The 11,586-nt window shown below is 45.9% G+C and overlaps 1 protein-coding gene across 2 annotated transcripts in view; it reads right to left on the bottom strand.

Annotated features, from left to right (window-relative positions):
* Positions 1 to 11,208, bottom strand: part of LOC115160145 (protein Shroom3) — a 47,312-nt gene extending 36,104 nt beyond the window's left edge. Inside the window, exons 1-2 of one of the 2 annotated variants that reach the window (XM_029710504.1) lie at positions 10,980 to 11,208; positions 2,443 to 2,574 (exon numbers count right to left, since the gene is read on the bottom strand). In XM_029710504.1, the coding sequence (XP_029566364.1) occupies positions 2,443 to 2,574; positions 10,980 to 11,152 (305 nt within the window). In that variant the 5' untranslated portion in view covers positions 11,153 to 11,208. The remainder of the gene's footprint in view (positions 1 to 2,442; positions 2,575 to 10,979) is intronic. The other variant, XM_029710503.1, reaches the window with a different exon arrangement.
* Between the last annotated feature and the right edge of the window lie 378 nt (positions 11,209 to 11,586).

Genomic DNA, 11,586 nt, shown 5'->3' with positions numbered 1-11,586 from the left:
TTATTTAGGCAAAATAACAGGCTTTTCGGTGTCAAGTATCGATCAAACAGATAGAGGACTCTAGGTGGATATACCTCGTTTTAGTATAGACATTGAGGCCTTCCACCATTTTAAAGTTGTCGACTGAGTGGGGATTTCTAAGGGTTGGGAGTGATCAACCAATGACCAGAGAGCCTTGTCTTCTTCAAATTGGGTTGCCTATGGTTTGTAAACCAAAAGTCTAAGGTAATATCCAGCAGCCAAGACTAACATTTATACCAGGACATTGGTCCCAAGATCCAGACCCAGTGAGTTGAGACCATGACAATTTAAAGACCGAATTTATGTGGTCTCAAGACCACTACATCCAGAGTCCATGGGCCCTTTCTTCAACTGTAAGAAACTCAAGTAGAATAAACTAGAGTACAGTAGAGTACAGTAGAGTAGGTTACAGTACAGTAGAGTAGGTTACAGTAGAGTAGAGTACAGTAGGGTAGGTTACAGTACAGTACAGTAGGTTACAGTAGAGTAGAGTACAGTAGGGTAGGTTACAGTACAGTACAGTAGGGTACAGTAGACTAGGTTACAGTACAGTAGAGTACAGTATAGTACAGCACAGTAGAGTACAGTATAGTACAGTACAGTATAGTACAGTACAGTAGGGTACAGTACAGTAGAGTACAGTACAGTATATTATAGACGTCTATGTTTTGGGCAAACAGACGTCAATGTTTGGGCTCTTGGAGGGTTGGAACCCCTTACTAACTATGCATCTCAATACTCTAAAAATTTTCCTGAAGTATGCACTTGTTCACTACCCATATGGTGGTCCTCTGTAGCTCAGTTGTTAGAGCATGGCACATGCAATGTTAAAATGGAAATAGCCTCAATGGCGCTGCCATAATGATGCCATAATGGCACAAATACAAAGATGAGACCTCTATATATCTCTATGGTTTCAGTTGTGACCGTTTCGGGTTTGGACAATTTTTTACTTATTTTGGGACTTTAAAGAATCCCCATAGCTAGCATATGGCTGGCTAGCTGTATAATGTGGACAGATGTACATCCCAGGAAATATATATTTTAGTCCCTTAATTATCCGTACTTTACATATTTCTTGATACATTAGATGTTCGGTAGTGATCGCCTGGTGTGGCTTAAGGTACATTCTACAGCCTGATCACCTGGTGATATTAGTAGAGGTGTGGCTTAAGGTACATTCTACAGTCTGATCACCTGGTGATAGTAGTAGAGGTGTGGCTTAAGGTACATTCTACAGCCTGATCACCTGGTGATATTAGTAGAGGTGTGGCTTAAGGTTCATTCTACAGTCTGATCACCTGGTGATATTAGTAGAGGTGTGGCTTAAGGTACATTCTACAGTCTGATCACCTGGTGATAGTAGTAGAGGTGTGGCTTAAGGTACATTCTACAGCCTGATCACCTGGTGATATTAGTAGAGGTGTGGCTTAAGGTTCATTCTACAGTCTGATCACCTGGTGATATTAGTAGAGGTGTGGCTTAAGGTACATTCTACAGTCTGATCACCTGGTGATAGTAGTAGAGGTGTGGCTTAAGGTACATTCTACAGCCTGATCACCTGGTGATAGTAGTAGAGGTGTGGCTTAAGGTACATTCTACAGCCTGATCACCTGGTGATATTAGTAGAGGTGTGGCTTAAGGTACATTCTACAGCCTGATCACCTGGTGATATTAGTAGAGGTGTGGCTTAAGGTACATTCTACAGTCTGATCACCTGGTGATATTAGTAGAGGTGTGGCTTAAGGTACATTCTACAGTCTGATCACCTGGTGATAGTAGTAGAGGTGTGGCTTAAGGTACATTCTACAGTCTGATCACCTGGTGATAGTAGTAGAGGTGTGGCTTAAGGTACATTCTACAGTCTGATCACCTGGTGATATTAGTAGAGGTGTGGCTTAAGGTACATTCTACAGTGTCATCACCTGGTGATGTGTGTAGAGGTGTGGCTTAAGGTACATTAATTATACAGTGTCATCACCTGGTGAGGTGTGTAGGGGTGTGGCTTAAGGTACATTAATTATACAGTGTCATCACCTGGTGATGTGTGTAGAGGTGTGGCTTAAGGTACATTAATTATACAGTCTCATCACCTGGTGATATTAGTAGAGGTGTGGCTTAAGGTACATTCTACAGTCTGATCACCTGGTGATATTAGTAGAGGTGTGGCTTAAGGTACATTCTACAGTCTGATCACCTGGTGATATTAGTAGAGGTGTGGCTTAAGGTACATTCTACAGTCTGATCACCTGGTGATATTAGTAGAGGTGTGGCTTAAGGTACATTCTACAGTCTGATCACCTGGTGATATTAGTAGAGGTGTGGCTTATGACAACTGTTAAAAAAATTGCTTTATAAATATATTTGAATTATTGATTACTTAATTGATCGCTTTATTACTTGATTGATTGATTGACTAACCTGGAGTTGTATGTGTGATGCCAGGGAGGGTCTATGGTGCCCTGGGATATCTGCACCATGCTGGGGTCTGGCTGGCCCTCGCCTAGTTTGGTGGAGTGCCACGAGTGAGGTCTGGAGACGGGCTCGCTGCGTCTGTAGAACAGAACAGAAAGTGAGGTCTGGAGACGGGCTCGCTGCGTCTGTAGAACAGAACAGAAAGTGAGGTGTGGAGACGGGCTCGCTGCGTCTGTAGAACAGAACAGAAAGTGAGGTGTGGAGACGGGCTCGCTGCGTCTGTAGAACAGAACAGAAAGTGAGGTGTGGAGACGGGCTCGCTGCGTCTGTAGAACAGAACAGAAAGTGAGGCGTGGAGACGGGCTCGCTGCGTCTGTAGAACAGAACAGAAAGTGAGGTCTGGAGACGGGCTCGCTGCGTCTGTAGAACAGAACAGAAAGTGAGGTGTGGAGACGGGCTCGCTGCGTCTGTAGAACAGAACAGAAAGTGAGGTGTGGAGACGTGCTCGCTGCGTCTGTAGAACAGAACAGAAAGTGAGGTCTGGAGACGGGCTCGCTGCGTCTGAGGAGGGAGATAGCTCAGATAGAGGGAGAGGACTATGCATGCTAAGTCACACACATGAACTCAGTCACACACGCGAACACAGGCATGCACAAACACACACATAGCATAACAACAAAAACAGAACAATATGACACACACCAACAATAAGGAAAGCAGTACACACTCTCCTGATTTCCAATACAACAAACAACAAAGATGTACCAGTAATCATACCAATGTCTTTTAGGCTGCTGTGAGATCCTTGAACTAAACGTTCAAACCCCTAGAAGAAATTGAGAAGAGCGTGGGGCCTAGGATCAAACCTTGGGGTACTCCCTTGCTGACAGGCAGTGGCTGAGACAGCAGATGTTCTGACTTTATACACTGCACTCTTTGAGAGAGGTAGTTAGCAAACCAGGCCAAAGACCCCTCAGAGACACCAATACTCCTTGGCAGGCCCACAATAATAGAATGGTCTACCGTATCAAAAGCGTTGGCCAAGTGAATAAAAATAGCAGCACATTGCTTAGAATCAAGAGTAATGGTGACATAATTTAGGACCTTTAAGGTTGCAGTGACACATCCATAACCTGAGCGGAAACCAGATTACATACCAGAGAGAATACTATTGACATCAAGAAAGCCAGTCAGTTGATTATTGACAAGTTTTCCCAACACTTTTGATAAAATAGAAATGGGCCTGTAACAGTTAGGATCAGCTTGATCTCCCCCTTTAAATAAAGGATGCACCGTGGCTGCCTTCCAAGCAATGGGTACATCCCATTGCTTGGAGAGACAGGTTAAGGAGAGGAGAGACAGGTTAAAAAGGTCAGAAATAGGCTTGGTGATGACAGGGGCTGCAACCTTAAAGAAGAAAGGGTCTAAACCATCTGACCCAGATGTTTTTTGGGGGGGTCTAGTTTCAGGAGCTCCTTTAGCACCTCGGACTCAGGGACTGCCCGCAGGGAGGACCTTTGTAGTGGATGCAGGTGGAAAAGAGGGAGGAGCATCGGGGCTAGTCGCATTAGAGGGGGTGGAAGATGAGGAAATGTTGGACGGCCAAGGAGGCATGACTGAGTCAAATAGGAATCCAAATAGGTTTATTGATGACCGATAATGCAAAGCATTATCTATGGCTGATAATGTAAAGCATTATTTATGACTGAAAACGCTAAACCTTATTTATGACTGATAACTCAAAGCCTTATATATGGCTGATAATGTAAAGCATTATTTATGGCTGAAAACGCTAAACCTTATCTATGACTGATAACGCAAAGCCTTATGTATTACTAATAACACAAAGCCTTATGTATGGCTGGTAATGCAAAGCCTTATGTATGGCTGGTAATGCAAAGCCTTATGTATGGCTGGTAATGCAAAGCCTTATGTATGACTAATAACACAAAGCCTTATGTACGGGCCACAACTAAACAAAGAAAAAGAGTCTGTGTTACATAAAGTCTTTATATCTAATAATACACATAAAGGTGTACGGCCCAGAGCCCCATATTGTCCTTCCATGCATGGCTCTGCTATAATCTAATCATTGTCAAGGCGTATGTATTGTTATGGAAACTACAAGCTGGAAGATATTAGCGTTTGGAGGGAAGCACAGAGGGAATCACAGTGTTGAGCGAACCAACATATTAACGTAGTTAGTCATTTCAGATCGCATCGCCTCAGAGGGTTTATGACAATTTGTTGATGATTCATTACAGCTGTGAACACTGCCTGGGTTCAAATATCATTTGAAATCTTTCAAATACTATAAGCGGTTTTTTTCTACTAGTCTGTCTGGAGTCCCCCGATGGACAGGGGTTACTAGTCTGTCTGGAGTCCCCCGCTGGACAGGGGTTACTAGTCTGTCTGGAGTCCCCTGATGGACAGGGGTTACTAGTCTGTCTGGAGTCCCCTGATGGACAGGGGTTACTAGTCTGCCTGGAGTCCCCTGATGGACAGGGGTTACTAGTCTGTCTGGAGTCCCCCGCTGGACAGGGGTTACTAGTCTGTCTGGAGTCCCCTGATGGACAGGGGTTACTAGTCTGTCTGGAGTTCCCTGATGGACAGGGGTTACTAGTCTGCCTGGAGTCCCCTGATGGACAGGGGTTACTAGTCTGTCTGGAGTCCCCTGATGGACAGGGGTTACTAGTCTGTCTGGAGTCCCCTGATGGACAGGGGTTACTAGTCTGTCTGGAGTCCCCTGATGGACAGGGGTTACTAGTCTGTCTGGAGTCCCCTGATGGACAGGGGTTACTAGTCTGCCTGGAGTCCCCTGATGGACAGGGGTTACTAGTCTGCCTGGAGTCCCCTGATGGACAGGGGTTACTAGTCTGTCTGGAGTCCCCTGATGGACAGGGGTTACTAGTCTGTCTGGAGTTCCCTGATGGACAGGGGTTACTAGTCTGCCTGGAGTCCCCTGATGGACAGGGGTTACTAGTCTGTCTGGAGTCCCCTGATGGACAGGGGTTTACTAGTCTGCCTGGAGTCCCCTGATGGACAGGGGTTACTAGTCTGTCTGGAGTCCCCTGATGGACAGGGGTTACTAGTCTGCCTGGAGTCCCCTGATGGACAGGGGTTACTAGTCTGTCTGGAGTCCCCTGATGGACAGGGGTTACTAGTTTGCACTATTGGTACTATTCTATTGGTTCCATTGCACCAGGCAGGCGTAATCATGCCCAGCCAAGGTATTGGAAATGATTTCAAATAGCATTTGAACCCAGGCCTGCAGTGAATGGTGATGAATGGCCAACTAAACATCAGCCGGTGGGTTTGTTGGTCACTATACAAGGACGCATCATGAAGAAGTAATCGTATTGTTTCCAACCCAATCTGTTATCTTCTTCAACAGAAGCCCTGAGCGGTTGCTGTTTTTATAACCACTTCTCACGCCAGATTACCAGACTGCTACTTTGTGCTACAACACAAACGCAATCATTTAACAGCAACCAGGATGCAACAGTGAAACAGTGACTAACAAATACTAATCTTTGAGAAGTGAATTGTTGCTTGAGATTAACCATGGCAACAAGAAACAGCTCTTGTACGAACCACATTTGACTGGTTCCCAGAAGGCCTTTGATCCCTTAACAGGAAATACCCATACACCCTTTATCCTTATGAGCTGCCGACACCAATACCAATACACCCTTTATCCAATGAGCTGCCTACACCAATACCCATACACCCTTTATCCAATGATCTGCCTACACCAATACACCCTTTATCCAATGAGCTGCCTACACCAATACCAATACACCCTTTATCCAATGAGCTGCCTACACCAATACCCATACACCCTTCATCCAATGATATGCTGACACCAATACCCATACACCCTTTATCCAATGATCTGCCGACACCAATACCCATACACCCTTTATCCAATGAGCTGCCTACACCACACGCAGCTTGCATTGTACATTGTGTGCCACTGCTGGGAGTATGTTTTGTCAAGACATCCGGTTGAAACCCTGATATTGAACACTACTGGATATACAGAACCCTTGTGAGAGGAGGTTGGGATAACAGTAGTGACCCTACTGAAGCTTTATTTCTCCTGTGAGGGGACATCTTGTGTCAAAAAAAACATAACAGAGGACTGAGATGGACCATGCCTCACCCCGTCCAAACAGGCTGGGGCTGGCCCTACTGCAGGCTGGGGCTGGCCCTACTGCAGGCTGGGGCTAGCCCTACTGCAGGCTGGGATGGTGAGGCCTACTGCCAGCTGGGATGGTGAGGCCTACTGCCAGCTGGGATGGTGAGGCCTACTGCAGGCTGGGATGGTGAGGCCTACTGCCAGCTGGGATGGTGAGGCCTACTGCCAGCTGGGATGGTGAGGCCTACTGCCAGCTGGGATGGTGAGGCCTACTGCCTGCTGGGATGGTGAGGCCTACTGCAGGCTGGGATGGTGAGGCCTACTGCCAGCTGGGATGGTGAGGCCTACTGCCAGCTGGGATGGTGAGGCCTACTGCCAGCTGGGATGGTGAGGCCTACTGCCAGCTGGGATGGTGGGCCTACTGCCAGCTGGGATGGTGAGGCCTACTGCCAGCTGGGATGGTGAGGCCTACTGCCAGCTGGGATGGTGAGGCCTACTGCCAGCTGGGATGGTGAGGCCTACTGCCAGCTGGGATGGCCCTGAGCCACAGGAGAGTCCAGCTGCATGCCATCACTGTGTTGACAGCCAGGACAGCGGTGTGACTCTCCCTCTTTCTGGCTCTACCTCCCCCTTGTCCTCCCTTCTCACCAGAAGCACTGGAGGCCAAGCTATCAACACTGCAGCTTCACAACCAAGCTTTCACAGTAGTCTGATTTAAGCAGAGTACACACCAGGCGGTCCCTAACTCCCACATCCAGAAAAATCATTCAAGCTCTCCAACCTCTCCTGATTGGAAACAACAGCTCTTCTCAGCTATGCTATTCTTTCTACTAGCTGTCTAACAAACAGCCATCATATTCCAGAAGATCGTCTTGATCCCAAAAACCCACAACACTTAGTGTGGAATACAAACAGGAAACGATGCTATCTTCACCTTCGTCCAGCTAGAGATACATGAAAGTAGCCATTGTTTACACCGCTATAGTGATTCATCACGTAACACATATTTCTACAACATTCCAGCATTTTCTTTTACCATTTATCCAACTTTACTTAACAATAACAAAACAATTTAGGTACATAACAGACACAATGAGCAACATTAACAAAAATTCTAAAACTGCAGAAAGTCCCTCCCCGACACCACGCCTGTGCATGGAATCCAATCCACAAACTGAAAATACAACACCTTCTATTCTAATCCTGTGTCCCAATAAACCAGTCTCATTAGATGAGTGTCCCAATAAACCAGTCTCATTAGAAGACGAGTGTCCCAATAAACCAGTCTCATTAGATGAGTGTCCCAATAAACCAGTCTCATTAGAAGACGAGTGTCCCAATAAACCAGTCTCATTAGATGAGTGTCCCAATAAACCAGTCTCATTAGAAGAAGAGTGTCCCAATAAACCAGTCTCATTAGAAGACGAGTGTCCCAAAAAAACAGTCTCACTAGAAGACGAGTGTCCCACTAAACCAGTCTCATTAGAAGACGAGTGTCCCAAAAAAACAGTCTCATTATGATACCCTAGTACTAACCCTACCAGTATGATACCCTAGTACTAACCCTACCAGTATGATACCCTAGTACATTTACATTTACATTTAAGTCATTTAGCAGACGCTCTTATCCAGAGCGACTTACAAATTGGACTAACCCTACCAGTATGATACCCTAGTACTAACCCTACCAGTATGTTACCCTAGTACTAACCCTACCAGTATGATACCCTAGTACTAACCCTACCAGTATGATACCCTAGTACTAACCCTACCAGTGTTACCCTAGTACTAACCCTACCAGTATGTTACCCTAGTACTAACCCTACCAGTATGATACCCTAGTACTAACCCTACCAGTATGTTACCCTAGTACTAACCCTACCAGTATGATACCCTAGTACTAACCCTACCAGTGTTACCCTAGTACTAACCCTACCAGTATGATACCCTAGTACTAACCCTACCAGTATGATACCCTAGTACTAACCCTACCAGTGTTACCCTAGTACTAACCCTACCAGTATGTTACCCTAGTACTAACCCTACCAGTATGATACCCTAGTACTAACCCTACCAGTGTTACCCTAGTACTAACCCTACCAGTGTTACCCTAGTACTAACCCTACCAGTATGATACCCTAGTACTAACCCTACCAGTGTTACCCTAGTACTAACCCTACCAGTGTTACCCTAGTACTAACCCTACCAGTATGATACCCTAGTACTAACCCTACCAGTATGATACCCTAGTACTAACCCTACCAGTATGTTACCCTAGTACTAACCCTACCAGTGTTACCCTAGTACTAACCCTACCAGTATGATACCCTAGTACTAACCCTACCAGTGTTACCCTAGTACTAACCCTACCAGTGTTACCCTAGTACTAACCCTACCAGTATGATACCCTAGTACTAACCCTACCAGTATGTTACCCTAGTACTAACCCTACCAGTATGTTACCCTAGTACTAACCCTACCAGTATGATACCCTAGTACTAACCCTACCAGTGTTACCCTAGTACTAACCCTACCAGTATGATACCCTAGTACTAACCCTACCAGTATTACCCTAGTACTAACCCTACCAGTATGATACCCTAGTACTAACACTACCAGTGTTACCCTAGTACTAACCCTACCAGTATTACCCTAGTACTAACCCTACCAGTATGTTACCCTAGTACTAACCCTACCAGTATGATACCCTAGTACTAACCCTACCAGTATGATACCCTAGTACTAACCCTACCAGTATGATACCCTAGTACTAACCCTACCAGTATGTTACCCTAGTACTAACCCTACCAGTATGTTACCCTAGTACTAACCCTACCAGTATGATACCCTAGTACTAACCCTACCAGTGTTACCCTAGTACTAACCCTACCAGTATGATACCCTAGTACTAACCCTACCGGTATGTTACCCTAGTACTAACCCTACCAGTGTTACCCTAGTACTAACCCTACCAGTATGATACCCTAGTACTAACCCTACCAGTATGTTACCCTAGTACTAACCCTACCAGTGTTACCCTAGTACTAACCCTACCAGTATGATACCCTAGTACTAACCCTACCAGTATGTTACCCTAGTACTAACCCTACCAGTATGTTACCCTAGTACTAACCCTACCAGTATGATACCCTAGTACTAACCCTACCAGTATGATACCCTAGTACTAACCCTACCAGTATGTTACCCTAGTACTAACCCTACCAGTATGATACCCTAGTACTAACTCTACCAGTATGATACCCTAGTACTAACCCTACCAGTATGTTACCCTAGTACTAACCCTACCAGTATGATACCCTAGTACTAACCCTACCAGTATGATACCCTAGTACTAACCCTACCAGTGTTACCCTAGTACTAACCCTACCAGTATGTTACCTACTAACCCTACCAGTATGTTACCCTAGTACTAACCCTACCAGTATGATACCCTAGTACTAACCCTACCAGTATGATACCCTAGTACTAACCCTACCAGTATGATACCCTAGTACTAACCCTACCAGTATGATACCCTAGTACTAACCCTACCAGTATGTTACCCTAGTACTAACCCTACCAGTATGTTACCCTAGTACTAACCCTACCAGTATGATACCCTAGTACTAACCCTACCAGTGTTACCCTAGTACTAACCCTACCAGTGTTACCCTAGTACTAACCCTACCGGTATGTTACCCTAGTACTAACCCTACCAGTATGATACCCTAGTACTAACCCTACCAGTGTTACCCTAGTACTAACCCTACCAGTATGTTACCCAAGTACTAACCCTACCAGTATGATACCCTAGTACTAACCCTACCTCCAGGAGTCCCTAAGCGAGATTTGGTTGGGGGCTACCCACCTCGCGGCCTAAACATACATTTTAAAGTGAATTTCCTACAATTGTACACATTTTGCCATGACTTAACGCCATGTTAATGATATCTGAGTGAGAGTGACTAACAAAATCAAAATTGGGGCCCCTGGGAACGTGCCCTGCGTGAACGGTCGGTACTCGATCGTGATCACTACACGTTTAGATAGCTGGCTAGACTCGTTTACCAATCTAAAACATGTTAAGCTGACGGAGGACTGTCAGTGACTAACATAACAACAAGAGGAAAAAAATGAATGATGTACAACTACATTTCGAACTTCTACCTTGTGTCTTGTGTCTTCTACTATTCTAAGTAGACCGCTTACGTCGCTTATGGCTGGAGCCGGCCCAGCCTACCTCCAGGATGTTACCCTAGGTGGGACCAAGTCACTCTTATTCGCGTCAGAAGGTCCAATTAGAATGGGTCAAGACTTAAGTCAAGTCCACGTCGCAAAGTGTGAAGTGGAGTCATGTTTAACTTTAATACTAAGCCCAACCAAACCCCCTCCTCCGTGTTACCTGGTGAAGCGTAGAACCTTGGAGATGAGTCCGGTGGCCAGGTGGTTGACACTGGTCTCAGAAGGGGACTTACACAGCACCCTGTCTGACCTCCCCAGCCCCCCTGTCTCTGTCCCCAGGACTTTCTGTTTCCTCCGGAGCTTCCTCCTATAAAAGGCCCCAAGCAGCTCCATGGTACGGTCTGATATACACTGCTTCGTCCCCTAACGCTACCGCTTTAATGCCAAACTCCAAAATGGCAGTTGGTGGGCAGAGGCTGGCGTGATAGGCTAGCGAAGGAGGGTTAGCATCGGAGGTCGTTAAACGAGCACGCAATTAAACGTCATTACCTCGCTAACGTATGATAAAGCATGAAATAAACATCCTGCCCTTCGATGCACTGTACAGGGGCACTGGGAACTAACAGAGAGAGAGAGAGAGCGAGAGAGAGAGGGAGGGAAAGGGAGATAGAGAGAGAGGGGGGTTGGACAGAGAGAGAGAGAGAGGTAGGGAGAGAGAGAGAGGGGGTTGGACAGAGAGAGAGAGAGGTAGGGAGAGAGAGAGAGGGGGTTGGACAGAGAGCGAGAGAGAGATAGAGAGACAGACGGAGTTGGACAGAGAGAGAGAG

This window comes from Salmo trutta, chromosome 23 (genome assembly GCF_901001165.1).
Source record: "Salmo trutta chromosome 23, fSalTru1.1, whole genome shotgun sequence".
NCBI classification, from domain to species: domain Eukaryota; kingdom Metazoa; phylum Chordata; class Actinopteri; order Salmoniformes; family Salmonidae; genus Salmo; species Salmo trutta.
The sequence above is the reverse complement of the archived record's forward strand: the minus strand, read 5'-3'. Positions and strand labels throughout refer to the sequence as shown.